Below are 18,753 nucleotides of genomic sequence, written 5' to 3' on the forward strand. Positions count from 1 at the left end.
CTCTCTCTCTCTCTCCTCTCTCTCTCTCTCTCTCTCTCTCTCTCTCTCTCCCTCTCTCTCTCTCTCTCTCTGGTGTTTTTGAGAGGATACGCGTGTTGTTAAATAAATATATGTTGTGACGTCACAGATCTCTCATTTTCTGTAATTCCTTCACTGCCTTACTTAAGTAAATTAACAACGTCTTATGGCGGTTATTATGTTAGTATATTAGTATGTATGTGTATTATGTGTCGGATTTCCGACAGTGAAGTGGTTAATAGTCGGGTGAGGAGCGTATTTAGATGGTCCACGTAACAATATGCTTCCTTAAGGAGCCCTGATGTGTTATACCACACACACAAAGCTTTAATGAATAGCCCCTTTCAGGGAGCTCTGATGTGTTGCCCCTTTCACGGAGCTCTGATGTGTATCCCCTCTCGGGGAGCTCTGATGTGTTGCCCCTTTCAGGGAGCTCTGATGTGTAGCCCCTCTCGGGGAGCTCTGATGTGTAGCCCTTTTCAGGGAGCTCTGATGTGTAGCCCCTCTCAGGGAGCTCTGATGTGTAGCCCCTCTCAGGGACCTCTGAAGTGTAGCCCCTCTCAGGGAGCTCTGATGTGTAGCCCCTCTCAGGGAGCTCTGATGTGTAGCCCCTCTCAGGGAGCTCTGATGTGTAGCCCCTCACAGGGAGCTCTGATGTGTAGCCCCTCTCAGGGAGCTCTGAAGTGTAGCCCCTCTCGGGGAGCTCTGATGTGTAGCCCCTCTCGGGGGGCTCTGATGTGTAGCCCCTCTCAGGGAGCTCTGAAGTGTAGCCCCTCTCAGGGAGCTTTGAAGTGTAGCCCCTCTCAGGGAGCTCTGATGTGTAGCCCCTCTCGGGGAGCTCTGATGTGTAGCCCCTCTCAAAGAGCTCTGAAGTGTAGCCCCTCTCGGGGAGCTCTGAAGTGTAGCCCCTCTCAGGAAGCTCTGATGTGTAGCCCCTCTCAGGGAGCTCTGATGTGTAGCCCCTCTCAGGGAGCTCTGAAGTGTAGCCCCTCTCAGGAAGCTCTGAAGTGTAGCCCCTCTCAGGGAGCTGTGATGTATAGCCCCTCTCAGGGAGCTCTGAAGTGTAGCCCCTCTCAGGAAGCTCTGAAGTGTAGCCCCTCTCAGGGAGCTCTGATGTGTATCCCCTCTCGGGGAGCTCTGATGTATAGCCCCTCTCGGGGAGCTCTGATGTATAGCCCCTCTCGGGGAGCTCTGATGTGTAGCCCCTTTCAGGGAGCTCTGATGTGTAGCCCCTTTCAGGGAGCTCTGATGTGTAGCCCCTCTCAGGGAGCTCTGATGTTAGCCCCTGGAGCTCTGATGGTAGCCCCTTTCAGGGAGCTCTGATGTGTAGCCCCTCTCAGGGAGCTCTGATGTGTAGCCCCTTTCAGGGAGCTCTGATGTGTAGCCCCTCTCAGGGAGCTCTGATGTGTAGCCCCTTTCAGGGACCTTTGAAGTGTAGCCCCTCTCAGGGAGCTCTGATGTGTAGCCCCTCTCAGGGACCTCAGAAGTGTAGCCTCTCTCAGGGAGCTCTGATGTGTAGCCCCTCTCAGGAAGCTCTGAAGTGTAGCCCCTCTCAGGGAGCTCTGATGTGTATCCCCTCTCGGGGAGCTCTGATGTATAGCCCCTCTCGGGGAGCTCTGATGTATAGCCCCTCTCAGGGAGCTCTGAAGTGTAGCCCCTCTCAGGGAGCTCTGAAGTGTAGCCCCTCTCAGGGAGCTCTGAAGTGTAGCCCCTCTCAGGGAGCTCTGATGTATAGCCCCTCTCAGGGAGCTCTGATGTATAGCCCCTCTCAGAAAGTCCTGAGTTTTAACCCACTCAGGGAGTTCTGAGGTGTAACCCACTCACGGAGCCCTAATGGAAAGTGGGCTCTTATGAAAGATTTATCCACATTTATCAATCATTTCACATCAAATTAATGAGACGTTGTGGATGGACAGTGAACTTTATCCGCCTTACGATCACGTAAAGGCGATTAACAATAACAGACTAGACACAATATCTCAAAGATGTGGTACTTCAATAATTAATTTATTATCTACTTAAGAAACTGAATAATGTAATGATTATTAGGTGTGTTGGGAATACAGTTTAAGTGTTCTCACCTGGCTTGGTGATCCGGATACATTCATCAATAGCTTGAACAGGCATATGGCTCTGAGCCAGGCTGCCAGAGGTCACCACCACATCATATGTGTCTGGCAACAACACACAAGACAAACATTACCCCTGGCAGCAACATTATAAACACAAGTAGTGGAACATGATCACTCATGATGTCATTACATCATTTGCATCGAACTCGTAACAATAAAAGATAATATAAAGAATATAAAATAATGGAATAAAAGATGTTTAAATAAAATATATTTAATATAAATATATTAATTATAGATAACTTTTCAGACAGCTGACTATATATAAGTTAACATATCTACCTATGAAAAAGAAGTCAAAACATCGTTATTATTCACAATTTTGTCAAATTATTACATTTTCGTCAAGTAACATTTTTACATTAATGTTTATTTTATTGTTAGGATGCACTTGAGGATGATAGAATGTTCTTCATAATTAGTGGTATGTACTTGAGAATAGAAGGATGTATTAAGGATAGTACGATGTACTTGAAGAGTAGAATCTACTTCATAATTGTGGGATGCACTTGAGGATGGTTGGATCTATTTTAAGATGGTAGGATGTACTTAAGGATGTTAGCATGTATTTCAGAATAATGGGATAACTTGAACATGGTAGGATGTACTTGAGTGTGGTATCATGCACTTGAGGATGGTAGGGTGTACTTAAGGATGGTAGGATGTACTTGGGTATGGAAGGATGTACTTGAGGATAGTAGGGATTAAATTAATTGATGAAGGTGGGATGTACTTGAGCATAGGATGTACTTGATTATAGGATGTACTTGAGGAATGTAGGATGTACTTGCGGATGGTAGGATGTTCTTGAGGATGGTAAGATGTACTTCAAGAATATAGAAAGTACTTGAGTACGGTAGGATATACTTGAGGATAGTAGGGTATACTTGAGGATGGTAGAATGTATTTGAAGATAGTAAATGTAGTTGAGGATAGAAGATGTACTTGAGAAACGTAGGATGTACTTGAGGATGGTAAGATATACGTCAGGATAATAGGGTGAACTTGAGGAGAGTAGGCTGTACTTAAGTAAGGTAGGATGTACTTGAGGATAGTAGGATATACTTGAGGATGGTAGGATGTACTTCAGTATGGTAGGATGTACTTGATGATGGTAGAATATACTTGAAGATGGTAGGATGTACGTGAGGATGTACGTAGGGTGAATTTGAGGATGAAGGGATGTACTTGAAGATGGTAAGGTGTACTTCAGGATGGTAGGATATACGTGAGGATGGTAGGATGTTCTTGAGGATAGTAGGGTGTAATTGTGAATGTAAGATGAACTTGAGGATGATTGGATGTACTTGAGTATGTTAGAGTTTTCCTAGGGATAGTAGGATATACATGACGATGGTAGGATGTACTTGAGGTTGGAAAGAGTACTTGATAATATTAGGGTGTACTTGAGGATGGTAGGATGTTCTTAAAGATGGTCGGATCTACTTGAGAATTACAGGGTGTATTTGAAGATGGGTGAATGCACTTCAGGATGGTAGCCTATTCTTTAATGCGGTAGAATGTATCTGAGAAAGATAGGATGCACTTGGGGATGGAAGGATGTACTTGAGTATGGTAGAGTGTACTTCAGTATGGTAAAAGAACCATCACTATCACCACGTCCACCTCCACTAATACCACCACAACCACCACCTCTACTACCACCTCCACCAGCTAGACATCCACCAGCACCTCCACTACCACCACCAGCACCTCCACTAGCACAACCACTGCTACCACCAACTCCACAACTACCACCACCTCCACTACCATCAGCACCTACACTACCACCACCACTTCTACCACCACCATCACCACCACCTCCACTAACACAACCACTACTACCACCACAATCACCACCACCACTACCACCACCGCCTCCACTACCACCACCGCCTCCACTACCACCACCGCCTCCACTACCACCACCTCTACCTCCACCGCCACTAACACTTCCACCACCACCTTCATGGATTCTGCATTAAGTGAAAATAATGAATAACTAATTTTAATCCCACCTTTATTATTCTCATATTTTATTTTCACAAAATGTAGAATTTTTTTTTTTTATATATTTCTACATTTTTATATATACCATTAATCTCGAAAACTACGTTTATACAACATTTAAGGTTGCCACAAGGTCTCAAATTTTCTTTATCCAACGTTGTACAGTATGTTGTGGCAACCTATTTACGACCACACAATAACGCAGCTAATACTTGAAACCAAACGTTGCAACTACTTTAAAAAACTTTCCAGGTAAGTTGTGGCAACCTAAAATTATTTGCTGGGCTCCCTCCTCACCTGCCCTCTCGAGGTCCTCACCTGCTGCCCTCTCAAAGTTCTCCCTCACCTGCTGCCCTCTCGAGGTCCTCCCACACCTGCTGCCCTCTCAAGGTCCTCCCACACCTGCTGCCCTCTCAAAGTTCTCCCTCACCTGCTGCCCTCTCGAGGTCCTCCCACACCTGCTGCCCTCTCAAGGTCCTCCCACACCTGCTGCCCTCTCAAGGTCCTCCCACACCTGCTGCCCTCTCAAGGTCCTCCCACACCTGCTGCCCTCTCAAAGTTCTCCCTCACCTGCTGCCCTCTCAAGGTCCTCCCACACCTGCTGCCCTCTCAAGGTCCTCCCACACCTGCTGCCCTCTCAAGGTCCTCCCACACCTGCTGCCCTCTCGAGGTCCTCCCACACCTGCTGCCCTCTCGAGGTCCTCCCTCACCTGCTGCCCTCTCGAGGTCCTCCCACACCTGCTGCCCTCTCAAGGTCCTCCCACACCTGCTGCCCTCTCGAGGTCCTCCCACACCTGCTGCCCTCTCGAGGTCCTCCCTCACCTGCTGCCCTCTCGAGGTCCTCCCACACCAGCTGCCCTCTCAAGGTCCTCCCACACCTGCTGCCCTCTCAAGGTCCTCCCACACCTGCTGCCCTCTCAAGGTCCTCCCACACCTGCTGCCCTCTCGAGGTCCTCCCACACCTGCTGCCCTCTCGAGGTCCTCCCTCACCTGCTGCCCTCTCGAGGTCCTCCCACACCAGCTGCCCTCTCAAGGTCCTCCCACACCTGCTGCCCTCTCGAGGTCCTCCCACACCTGCTGCCCTCTCGAGGTCCTCCTTCACCTGCTGCCCTCTCGAGGTCCTCCCTCACCTGCTGCCCTCTCGAGGTCCTCCCACACCAGCTGCCCTCTCAAGGTCCTCCCACACCTGCTGCCCTCTCGAGGTCCTCCCACACCTGCAGCCCTCCCGAGCTCCTCCCACACCTGCTGCCCTCTCAAGGTCCTCCCTCCCTGGCTGCTCTCATTACAACCTCTCTCCCCAATCATACATCGGGTCATTCTGACCAATCACAGCTCGCCATAATGATACCTGCCTTCTTTGGCTTACACACCTGACGTAACGTCAGCTTCCTCTTGACTGCCATCTTTTTATTCAAAGAAAGTACAATTTCCTTCCTTTTTGAAAACGAGACATCAACACTAAATGTAACATAATCTAGCAGCTATTAATTAGCTTACTGACTCTCACCACTTGTAAAAAACAATACACACAAACTAAAATTTGTATGATAAAAACGTAAAAACATTTAAATTTGTTTAAATGACATAAGTGAAGAAGTTTATTATAAATTAATGATAGAATTATTGAACATATGCTTTTATATAAGTTATGAATTTAAGTAATTAAGTGTAGTGGTATGCATGTCAGGTAGGAGTTAAGTATCTCTATGTATATTAACATTTACTTTAGAATACAGAGGCATTGAACTACTCACTTAAGGTTCCATACTCTGGATGTTCATACTTCTTTATACTTTTTAAAGACAAAGATGTGGACGGGTTCTCACCTTCAGAAATTGTTGTCGGGTTCTGGGATATGAACTCCTGATAGGTAAGGCTGTACACTCCAGTTCGTTTAAGAATGTTCAACATTCCTTCTGAGGGTTCCAGGGCATCTATGTTTCTAGAATGTTACTTTCTATTAAAGTTTTATGGAACATATATGTCAACATTTTCATTTTGAAATATATATATATATATATATATATATATATATATATATATATATATATATATATATATATATATATATATATATATATATATATATATATGTCGTACCTAGTAGCCAGAACGCACTTCTCTGCCTACTATGCAAGGCCCGATTTGCCTAATAAGCCAAGTTTTCCTGAATTAATATATTTTCTCTAATTGTTTTCTTATGAAATGATAAAGATACCCATTTCATTATGTATGAGGTTAGTTTTTTTTTATTTATGTAAAATTAACGTAGATATATGACCGAACCTAACCAACCCTACCTAACCTAACCTAACCTATCTTTGTAGGTTAGGTTAGGTAGCCGAAAAAGTTAGGTTAGGTTAGGTTAGGTAGTCGAAAAACAATTAATTCATGAAAACTTGGCTTATTAGGCAAATCGGGCCTTGCATAGTAGGCTGAGAAGTGAGTTCTGGCTACTAGGTACGACATATATATATATATATATATATATATATATATATATATATATATATATATATATATATATATATATATATATATATATATATATATATATATATTAGTATATTTTGGTAGCAGTCTTTCCTGTAGACATATATTATTAAATATGACCGAAAAAGTAAGATTAATAATTCTAACACGAATTTTCTCAATCTTTCGTACATTACGCTTCACTGTTGGAGGTAAATCAAAAATCAATTCTCCAAAATTCATTTTTATTTCTAGTCTGACGCGACACGGGCGCGTTTCGTAAAACTTATTACATTTTCAAAGACTTTAGTTCACAAATACACAACTGATTAGAACTTACGTATCTCCAATTTTATATCGGTCCAATTATATCTCCAATTTCGGTCCAGGATGGACCGAAAAGTCGTTTTCTTAATTTTCTGATCTGTGGTTTGGTCATCATATTACACCTACATCATTGTGACTCGTCTTCTGCGTGCATTTTATATTACTGAATTAGCTGAAATGACATTCTGTTATATCACAAATGAGACTGAAAGACCTAACTTAACCTTACCAGTACAAACAATGCTACACACTATGTTAGAACTAATATTGTACCTAAATGGGCTATACTAGGCCTAAGACTGTTTAAGTTGGGTTTTAGTTGTGCCTTCCAAATTAATAGGACAAAATTGTAACATTTTAGGGCTAACAGTATTTCGGTACATTTAAGCAAATAGTGACTAAGTATTATCATTTTTAGGAGAATGGGTTATCAAATGTAAGAACAAATTTCACACGTGGATATAAACTAGATGTTAAAAATAAAAACTAAGCAAATTTCTAAATAGTAAATTTTAGTTGGATAAATTTTGATTTAAAACATATATTGGGGAACACTGGCCAGGAAATATTGGGGAACACTGGGCAGGAAATGTTGGGGAACACTGGGCAGGAAATATTGGGGAACACTGGGCAGGAAATATTGGGGAACACTGGGCAGGAAATGTTGGGGAACACTGGGCAGGAAATATTGGGAACACTGACCAGGAAATATTGGGGAACACTGACCAGGAAATATTGGGAACACTGACCAGGAAATATTGGGAACACTGGGCAGGAAATATTTGGGAACACTGACCAGGAAATATTGGGAACACTGGGCAGGAAATATTTGGGAACACTGACCAGGAAATATTGGGAACACTGGGCAGGAAATATTTGGGAACACTGGGCAGGAAATATTTGGGAACACTGACCAGGAAATATTGGGAACACTGGGCAGGAAATATTTGGGAACACTGACCAGGAAATATTGGGAACACTGACCAGGAACTTTGGACTCATTATTATGGAACAAGTTACCATGTAACGTCAGAGAGACAAACACACTAGATAGCTTGACGCTTTTGTTAGACAAATATATGAGCGGGAGTTGTTGGAAATAAATAGGACCTGCCTAGCAAGGTCCTTCATTCTTATCGAGACCAGGACTTTTCGGTTGTAAGCCAACTATGCTGACCACTCCGCTACAGATGTATTTGAATTATTCAGAAGGGATTGTCTTGTACAATTTCTCATTATACTCACGTGAATCCTTTCTTGTGCAGCTCGAGGCCAACGGCGCCGGTACCTGTAGAATATATTCCACTCTTTAGTAAATTAAACAAAAATGAAATAATAGGCCATTGAAGTAAGAGACAATACTAATAATATGAAGTATGAGACAATGATAATATAACTAGGCTTGTTATTATATTGTTTTAATATTTTTACCAATTATATAGGTAGTGTTTATTTCAATATGCACGTGTAGTATTTTATAACAACTGAAATTTTCACTGAGCATATCCTAAAGTGTTTTTAATATTAAGCTGTTTTATTGGTCAATGACAGTGCAAATTCCATCTGAAACTTAGCTGTTAATAGATGGCATTAGTAGTAGTAGTCACTTAAAGGATTTGAAATGAAAGAAAAACGATTGTTTTCAAATGTGTGATACGCGTATAATAGCTGCATATTTGTCATTTAATATTGGGTAAATTCCCATTTCGTTTCCTATATCGTGTTTCTTTTTTAAACCAAATCTAGTGACGTTTATATAATCATCATTTAATATATTTCTTTATCTAAAAAAATATACCTACCCTGAAATATATTACTTCAGGATACGTTTAAACCAACTACTATATATATTATATCAAGAAAAGCTATTCAATTCACTTAGAAGAATATTTATATTCTTAAAAATCATAATCATTAAAAGTATTGGTTTGATAATAACTTAGAAATATATAGTGAAGAAAAAAAAATATTTTCACAGAAAATTTTATTGGATTATGCTACTATCTAGGAGGCCTAGGAATACATTGTAATATCAAGTGTTTCAAAGTAGATACCAAATACATCAGTAATAAGATAGTTTAATAGTGTAGTTAGATTGTTCGGATGTAGCAATGCATAGGAAAAATAGTACTGTTACATCAAAGAAATAATTACAAATAAATAACAGAAAAATAATATTTTTGAAATGACACATGTAGTCATGCATTATATTTAAAAAAAATAAAACAGATTCATTGTGAAAAACTGGTGTGTATGTAAATGTTTCGGTTGTACATTGGCTTATGGATCATTTAATCTTTACTATTTATTTATCTATTTATTTATTTTATTTATAATTACTTTCTTTGATAATCATGCACCCCTCGCATGCCGAAGTGATTTGATAAAATATCTGTGCCCAATAAATGAGAGGAGTGTTGTCAGATGTTGGGTGCAAGTAGGTCGGTCTCACAACTAACCAACACTTTCAGACAATTGCTGGCTAGGTGGTTACAGCACAGGACCGCCAGGGGTATGGAGACCCCTGACTAACTAGGTTCGAATCCTTCAGAGGTCAAGAGGTGCGAGCAAGCAACAGGGTCTCTGTATCACAGGTAGCGAGGAAAGCCAGGTCAGCCCTCGACAGACACAAGCAATACAGGGATCCTTCTGACACTTGGGTCGTTCGTCCCTCAACTGCTTGAGAGCAATAAAGAAGATGACTGATGGGTCCTAACACCGTATTTATATTCAGTGATTGAAGCTGTGGGCTTGATCCCTGAGCCAACCCAAATAATGACAAGTAGAAAATGAGCATGACCACTAGGGACAGTATTTCGGAATGTGGAATATAGTAAAGGAACGTATACTACCAAAATAAATTTATTCAACAAACTTATTTACAAATACACTAATACTAATATACAAATACACTAATACTAATATACAAATACACTAATACTAATACACTAATACACACGAGGCCCCTAATAATAGGGGCCTCGTAGCCTGGTGGATAGCGCGCAGGACTCGTAATTCTGTGGCGTGGGTTCGATTCCCGCACGAGGCAGAAACAAATGGGGCAAAGTTTCTTTCACCCTGACTGCCCCTATTACCTAGCAGTAAATAGATACCTGGGAGTTAGTCAGCTGTCACAGGCAGCTTCGTGGTGTGTGTGTGTGTGTATGTGTGTGTGTGGTGTGGGGGAAAAAAGTAGTTAGTAAACTGTTGATTGACAGTTGAGAGGCGGGCCGAAAGATCAAAGCTCAACCCCCGCAAACACAACTAGGTGAACACAAGGACACAAGTTACGTTACGTTAATAAAGAGTGTCACATCAACAACTAACAACACCTTCTTCCAGCAGGAATTCGTTCCCACCACTCTGACAGGTGATAATTGAGACCACGGTCTCGACCCTCTGGACAGGTCATGAACAATAATGAACAAACTTGAATACTATTGAATACTTTGGTCACTTCTGCACTCGACACTGGCAGTATCAAAACATTTCATACTAGCAGTACCCGGCCGCACGTTGCTGTGGCTCAGCAACCTTCCCTGTCCCCCAGTCCTCCCCACCATTCCCCCCCTCACCCGTCTCCTCGGCCTCCCAACCATTCCCCCTCCCCCGTGCCCTCGTCCTCCCAACCATTCCCGCCGCTTCCCCGTCCCTTTGTCCACCCCACCATCCCCCCTACTCCATCGTCCTCTCGTCCTCCTAACCATTCCCCACTCCACCGTCCCCTCATCCTCCCCCCCCCCATCTCACACTCCAATCCCCTCGTCCTCCCTACCATATCCCCCCTTCCCCATCCCCTCGTCCTCCCCCACTTCCCTGTCCTCTTGTCTTCCTCACCATTCTCCTTTCCCCTGTTCCCTCGTCCCCACCATCCCCAACTACCAGTCCCCTCGTCCACCACACCATTACCCCCTCCCCTTTCAAATCGACCTCCCTACCATCCCCCACTTCCGTCCCCTCGTCCTCCCCACCATTGCCCACTTCCTCGTCTGATGCATTCCCAAATGATCTGATGTACCCATCAGAAAATTGGGAACATCAAATGATATGATGTTCCCATCTTTGAAATATAAGAAAAACAGTTAAAAAGACAAAATGAAAAAAAAAATAAAAAAAAAAATAAATAAACTATACTCTCGCAATGAACGGTATGGTAAACAACACAGCTCAATTCCAGTGCAATGTCAAACAAAATAATTAAATCAAAATGAAAATAAATCGAAATCTAAGAAAATTTAACTTATCAATGCAATTTAACTTATCACTGAGACTCCACAAAGTATTTAATTAATCACAAAACTTTCTTTGTCACCCAAACACTGTTATTGGACATGATGGTAACAATCCGAACTGACATGTGTTACATAACCTTACACTCATGGCAGTCACCCAACATGTCACGTGACACGCCCCTTTGGAGTGTCGAAACCTGTTCATCTTAACCAAGCGTGACACCTTGACCTTTAAACAACGTCCTAAACGACCATAACCATCACCGTGACCTTTCCACAATCTCAATGTATCCAGGCACAGAGAGAGCTCGTTGCAAGATATACTCTCCGAGATTGGATCAATAATCACCAATTAGTTAGTTGGTGATTATTAATCACCAAAGAGGCCCTTTATACTCACGTTTACAACGCTTTACATACGCAACCATGCATTCACTGACGATGTTGTTGGCTTTAGGCGACCTGTGGCTACTCAGGTGGTGAATTATGCAGATTTTGATGACTAGCTATCTTTTCCTTGCAGAGAAGGAGCTCGACCCTAAATATCCAAGACAAAGCTGAGTAAAGCTCAAACCTCAAGCTGATCATTCACGGTGAAGTCCCTACACACCCTTTGAATTAACCCTTTGAATTCCACGTCAAAAGGAGAAACAATTATTGTCCAATGGGAGCTGGTCTATCACTCCGACACAACCGTCCAAAGATCTAGCTTTTGCACAGCCACAATAATCACAGTGTGCACGTGGGTAAGGTTACACCCACTGGGGACCCACGCGCTCTGAGAGACACTCTCGTGGACCCACACTTGTCCGCCCTGGGATAGATTACCTTACGTGTCACTTGACCTCGATAATGCGACCTTATACGAAGATCACCTCAATAAGACCCACACACAGCTCTTGGGATAAACTTTACAGCAATTGTCACTAATGATACATCACTGCTTCACTGGCAATCACTTGCTCTAAGACTCCACAAGTGACACAGTCTTACTAGTAGTCACATATGTTATTAGCATACTTCAGTAAACCACCTACTCCAGCTGTGTAAGTGAGGTCCGCCTTACACTGGTTTCCTCCGTAAAATAACACGTGCTCACCTAGTTGTGCTTGCGAGGGTTGAGCTCTGGCTTTTTAGGCCCGTCTCTCAACTGTCAAGCTATTTTTTTTCCACACACTACCACCAGGAGGCAGCCCATAACAGCTGTCTAACTCCCAGGTATCTATTTACTGCTAAGTGAACAGGCTCATCAGGGTGAAAGAAACTCTGCCCATTTGTTTCCGGCTCTCCCGGGGATCGATCCCGGACCCTTCGGACTACGAATCCCGAGCGCTGTCAACTCAGCCGTCAGGCCCCTAACGTGGCCCTACAAGGCTCTTACACACACATATACTGTCTGTAACGATCACCAGTGGTCGACGACGTGTCCGTGACCGTAGTAGCCATGTAATTGCAGAAATCTTTTTTGATGATAAATTCCATTGCACTGCAATTACCAGTGATTTGTGTCTGGCATTTTGCGATGTGGCGGGATACTAATATTAGTATCCTGCCACATGTCCTAGTATCCTGATCGTGACTTAGGTCACGTTCAACTGAGTAGGGAGAGTTATGCCGATGGGAGTCCCCTCCATCGCTGAGATGGATGAGGAGTGATAATCGTGGGACCCGGGTGTGGTTTCCGGTTATCCTGTGGCCTTTTAATGGATGATTATGTGGCGTAGAGGCTCTCCTACACGCTGTGATGGGTGAGATAAGGATGAGTGGGATGGATGAGTGTGATGGACGAGTGTGTTTATTGCAAGCTATGCGGTCTTGATGCAATTTTGCGGTTACCCTCAGGGGAAGGGTAGTGTGTGTGGTGAAAGTGTATGTTTAAAAAGCGTAGATTGGTTTGCCATCCGTCCATTCTATTGCTGGAATGGAAAGACATATGGATGAACATGAAGGATGAGAGGTAATAATCACGAGACCTGGGTCGGGTTTCCGGTTAACCCGTTCCCTCAAGGGGTGGGTAGTATGTGTAATGAAAGTGAGTGTTTAGAAAGCATAGATATGTTTTGCCGTCCGTGTATGAACAGGTGGTGAGATGGATGATAGACGGATGAGGGTGATAATCGTAGGACCTGGATGTGGTTTCCGGTTAACTCGCCTCTAGAAGCATGATTATGTAGAGGCTCCCCCATACAATCAGAGGAGATGGGTGCTGTATGGGTGGATGACAGGGGTTCATGGTGATTGACCTTAAACGAATTGGCTGAGGTGGGTTTGGGAGATTGGACTACCGCGTCTGCCCCAGACGCGCTAGTGTGTGTGTGTGTGTGTGTGTGTGTGTGTGTGTGTGTGTGTGTGTGTGTGTGTGTGTGTGTGTGTGTGTGTGTGTGTGTGTGTGTGTGTGTGTGTGTGTACTCACCTAGTTGTGTTTGTGGGGGTTGAGCTCTGGCTTTTTGGTCCCGCCTCTCAACCGTCAATCAACAGGTGTACAGGTTCCTGAGCCTACTGGGCTCTATCATATCTACACTTGAAAATGTGTATGGAGTCAGCCTCCACCACATCACTTCCTAATGCATTCCATTTGCCAACTACTCTGACACTAAAAAGTTCTTTCTAATATCTCTGTGGCTCATTTGGGCACTCAGTTTCCACCTGTGTCCCCTAGTGCGTGTTCCCCTTGTGTTAAATAGACTGTCTTTATCTACCCTATCAATTCCCAATGTGTGTGTGTGTGTGTGTGTGTGTGTGTGTGTGTGTGTGTGTGTGTGTGTGTGTGTGTGTGTGTGTGTGTGTGTGTGTGTGTGTGTGTGTGTGCGTGCGTGCGTGCGTGTGTGTGTGTGTGTGTGTGTGTGTGTGTGTGTGTGTGTGTGTGTGTGTGTGTGTGTGTGTGTGTGTGTGTGTGTGTGTGTGTGTGCGTGCGTGCGTGCGTGCGTGCGTGTGTGTGTGTGTGTGTGTGTGTACTCACCTATACTCACCTATATGTGCTTGCAGGATCGAGCATTGACTCTTGGATCCCGCCTTTCGAGCATCGGTTGTTTACAGCAATGACTCCTGTCCCATTTCCCTATCATACCTGGTTTTAAAATTATGAATAGTATTTGCTTCCACAACCTGTTCCTGAAGTGCATTCCATTTTCCCCACTACTCTCACGCTAAAAGAAAACTTCCTAACATCTCTGTGACTCATCTGAGTTTCAAGCTTCCATCCATGTCCTCTCGTTCTGTTACTATTCCGTGTGAACATTTCGTCTATGTCCACTCTGTCAATTTCTCTGAGTATCTTATACGTTCCTATCATGTCCCCCCTCTCCCTTCTTCTTTCTAGTGTCGTAAGGCACAGTTCCCTCAGGCGCTCTTCATACCCCATCCCTCGTAGCTCTGGGACGAGTCTCGTTGCAAACCTCTGAACCTTTTCCAGTTTCATTATATGCTTCTTCAGATGGGGACTCCATGATGAGGCGGCATACTCTAAGACTGGCCTTACGTAGGCAGTGTAAAGCACCCTAAATGCCTCCTTACTTAGGTTTCTGAATGATGTTCTAACTTTTGCCAGTGTAGAGTACGCTGCTGTCGTTATCCTATTAATATGTGCCTCAGGAGATAGATTAGGTGTTACGTCCACCCCCAGGTCTCTTTCACGCGTCGTTACAGGTAGGCTGTTCCCCTTCATTGTGTACTGTCCCTTTGGTCTCCTATCTCCTAGTCCCATTTCCATAACTTTACATTTGCTCGTGTTGAATTCTAGTAGCCATTTCTCTGACCATCTCTGCAATCTGTTCAGGTCCTCTTGGAGGATCCTGCAATCCTCATCTGTCACAACTCTTCTCATCAACTTTGCATCATCCGCAAACATCGACATGTAGGACTCTACGCCTGTAAACATGTCGTTAACATATACAAGAAATAGAATTGGTCCCAGCACCGATCCTTGTGGTACTCCACTTGTTACTGTTCGCCAGTCCGACTTCTCGCCCCTTACCGTAACTCTTTGGCTCCTTCCTGTTAGGTAGTTCCTTATCCATTCTAGGACCTTTCCCCCCACCCCCGCCTGCCTCTCGAGCTTGAACAGCAGTCTCATGTGCGGTACTGTATCAAAGGCTTTTTGGCAGTCCAGAAATATGCAGTCTGCCCAACCATCTCTGTCCTGTCTTATCCTCGTTATTTTATCATAGAATTCCAGAAGGTTTGTTAGGCACGATTTCCCTGTCCAGAACCCATGTTGATGTTTGTTCACAAACCTAATGTTCTCCAGGTGTGCAACCAGTCGTAGCCTAATTATTCTTTCCAGTATTTTACAGGGGATGCTTGTCAGTGATACAGGTCTGTAGTTAAGTGCCTCCTCCCTATCTCCTTTCTTGAAGATCGGCACGACATTTGCCTTCTTCCAGCAACTGGGCAATTCTCCTGACATAAGTGACTCATTAAAGATCATTGCCAGAGGCACGCTGAGGGCCTGTGCTGCTTCTTTTAGTATCCACGGTGATACTTTGTCTGGTCCAACTGCTTTAGTTGCATCTAGAGTTGTCAACTGTTTCATTACCTCCTCTGCTGTCACCTCTATATCTGATAGTCTTTCATCTAGGGTAAGCCCTTCCAACAATGGGAGCTGCTCAGGCTCGGTAGTGAACACTCCATGGAAACTGGCATTCAGTGCCTCGCAGATTTCCTTGTCACTTTCAGTATATGCCCCCTCTGTCTTCCTTAGTCTTGTCACTTGGTCGTTCACCGACATTTTTCTTCTTATATGACTGTGTAGTAACTTAGGTTGTTTTTTCGCTTTGATTGCAATATCGTTCTCATAGTCCCTTTCCGATGTTCGTCTTATGTTAATGTAATCGTTCCTAGCTCTGTTGTATCTGCTTCTGTTGTCCTCTGTTCTTTGTCTTCTGTACTTCCTCCACTCCCGCCTGCTGGCCATTTTTGCTTCCTGACACTGTCTATTAAACCATGGGTTATTATATTCCTTCTTATTTTTTCCCTTTACCGTTGGTATAAATCTCTCTTCGGCCTCCTGGCATTTCTGTATGACTAGGTCCATCATATCTTGGACTGTTTTTCCTCTAATTTCTTCCTCCCACTGCACTTCACCCAGATAGTCCCTCATCCTCATATAGTCCCCTTTCCTGTAGTCAGCTCTCCTTTCCCAGATCTCTTGTCCCATGGTCATAAGTTTGAATTCCATCATGTAGTCAAAGACTAGGACACAATGGTCACTGGCCCCTAGAGGTGTGTGTGTGTGTGTGTGTGTGTGTGTGTGTGTGTGTGTGTGTGTGTGTGTGTGTGTGTGTGTGTGTGTGTGTGTGTGTGTGTGTGTGTGTGTGTGTGTGTGTGTGTGTGTGTGTGTGTGTGTGTGTGTGTGTGTGTGTGTGTGTGCGTGCGTGCGTGCGTGTGTGTGTGTGTGTGAGAGTGTGAAAGTGAGTGTGTGTGTGTGTGTGTGTGTGTACTCACCTAGTTGTGCTTGCGGGGGTTGAGCTCTGGCTCTTTGGTCCCGCCTCTCAACCGTCAATCAACAGGTGTACAGGCTCCTGAGCCTATTGGGCTCTATCATATCTACACTTAAAACTGTGTATGGAGTCAGCCTCCACCACATTACTTCCAAATGCATTCCATTTGTCAACTACTCTGACACTAAAAAAGTTCTTTCTAATATCTCTGTGGCTCATTTGGGCACTCAGTTTCCACCTGTGTCCCTTAGTGCGTGTGCCCCTTGTGTTAAATAGCCTGTCTTTATCAACCCTGTTGATTCCCTTGAGAATCTTGAATGTGGTGATCATCTCCCCCCTAACTCTTCTGTCTTCCAACGAAGTGAGGTTCAATTCCCGTAGTCTCTCCTCGTAGCTCATACCTCTCAGCTCGGGTACTAGTCTGGTGGCAAACCTTTGAACCTTTTCCAGTTTAGTCTTATGCTTGCCTAGATATGGACTCCATGCTGGAGCCGCATACTCCAGGATTGGTCTGACATATGTGGTATATAATGTTCTGAAAGATTCCTTACACAAGTTTCTAAAGGCCGTTCTTATGTTAGCAAACCTGGCATATGCTGCTGATGTTATCCTCTTGATATGAGCTTCAGGGGACAGGTCTGGCGTGATATCAACCCCCAGGTCTTTCTCTCTGACTCTTGAAGTATTTCATCTCCCAAGTGATACCTTCTATCTGATCTCCTGCTTCCTACCCTTATCTTCATTACATTACATTTGCTTGGGTTAAACTCTAACAGCCATTTGTTCGACCATTCCTGCAGCTTGTCCAGGTCTTCTTGAAGCCTCAAGCTGTCCTCCTCTGTCTTAGTCCTTCTCATAATTTTGGCGTCGTCATCAAATATTGAGAGAGCTATGCGTCTATACCCTCTGGGAGATCATTTACGTATAACAGAAACAGGATAGGTCCAAGCACAGAGCCCTGTGGGACTCCACTGCTGACTTCACGCCATTCTGAGGTCTCACCCCTCACTGTAACTCTCTGCTTCCTATTGCTTAGGTACTCCCTTATCCACTGGAGCGCCCTACCAGTTACTCCTGCCTGTTTCTCCAGCTTATGCATCAACCTTTTATGGGGTACTTTGTCAAAGGCTTTCCGACAGTCCAAAAAAAATGCAGTCCGCCCATCCTTCTCTTTCTTGCTTAATCTTTTTCACCTGATCGTAGAATTCTATCAAGCCTGTAAGGCAAGATTTACCCTCCCTAAACCCATGTTGATGTGTGTGTGTGTGTGTACTCACCTATTTGTATTCACCTATTTGTGCTTGCGGGGGTTGAGCTTTGGCTCTTTGGTCCCGCCTCTCAACTGTCAATCAACTGGTGTACAGATTCCTGAGCCTACTGGGCTCTATCATATCTACATTTAAAACTGTGTATGGAGTCAGCCTCCACCACATCACTGCCTATTGCATTTCATCCGTTAACTACTCTGACACTGAAAAAGTTCCTTCTAACGTCTCTGTGGCTCATGTGGGTACTCAGTTTCCACCTGTGTCCCCTTGTTCGCGTCCCACCAGTGTTGAATAGTTATCCTTGTTTACCCGGTCGATTCCTCTGAGGATTTTGTAGGATGTGATCATGTCTCCCCTTACTCTTCTGTTTTCCAGTGTCGTAAGGTGCATTTCCCGCAGCCTTTCCTCGTAACTCATGCCTCTTAGTTCTGGGACTAGTCTAGTGGCATACCTTTGGACTTTTTCCAGCTTCGTCTTGTGCTTGACAAGGTACGGGCTCCATGCTGGGGCCGCATACTCCAGGATTGGTCTTACATATGTGGTGTACAAGATTCTGAATGATTCCTTACACAGGTTCCTGAACGCTGTTCTGATGTTAGCCAGCCTCGCATATGCCGCAGACGTTATTCTTTTTATGTGGGCTTCAGGAGACAGGTTTGGTGTGATATCAACTCCTAGATCTTTCTCTCTGTTCGTTTCATTAAGTACTTCATCTCCTATTCTGTATCCTGTGTTTGGCCTCCTATTTCCACTGCCTAGTTTCATTACTTTGCATTTACTCGGGTTGAACTTCAACAGCCATTTGTTGGACCATTCACTCAGTCTGTCTAGGTCATCTTGTAGCCTCCTACTATCG

General features: G+C 44.1%; 1 protein-coding gene across 1 annotated transcript in view; it reads right to left on the reverse strand.

Annotated features, from left to right (window-relative positions):
* The window catches only part of LOC123751041 (methyltransferase-like protein 27), a 91,623-nt gene that overhangs the window by 51,025 nt on the left and 21,845 nt on the right, over nt 1–18,753 (reverse strand). The window contains exons 3-5 of the mRNA XM_069328226.1: nt 8,205–8,247; nt 5,987–6,102; nt 2,100–2,192 (exon numbers count right to left, since the gene is read on the reverse strand). Of these exons, the coding sequence (XP_069184327.1) occupies nt 2,100–2,192; nt 5,987–6,102; nt 8,205–8,247 (252 nt within the window). The remainder of the gene's footprint in view (nt 1–2,099; nt 2,193–5,986; nt 6,103–8,204; nt 8,248–18,753) is intronic.

This window comes from Procambarus clarkii, chromosome 2 (genome assembly GCF_040958095.1).
Source record: "Procambarus clarkii isolate CNS0578487 chromosome 2, FALCON_Pclarkii_2.0, whole genome shotgun sequence".
Lineage (NCBI taxonomy): Eukaryota > Metazoa > Arthropoda > Malacostraca > Decapoda > Cambaridae > Procambarus > Procambarus clarkii.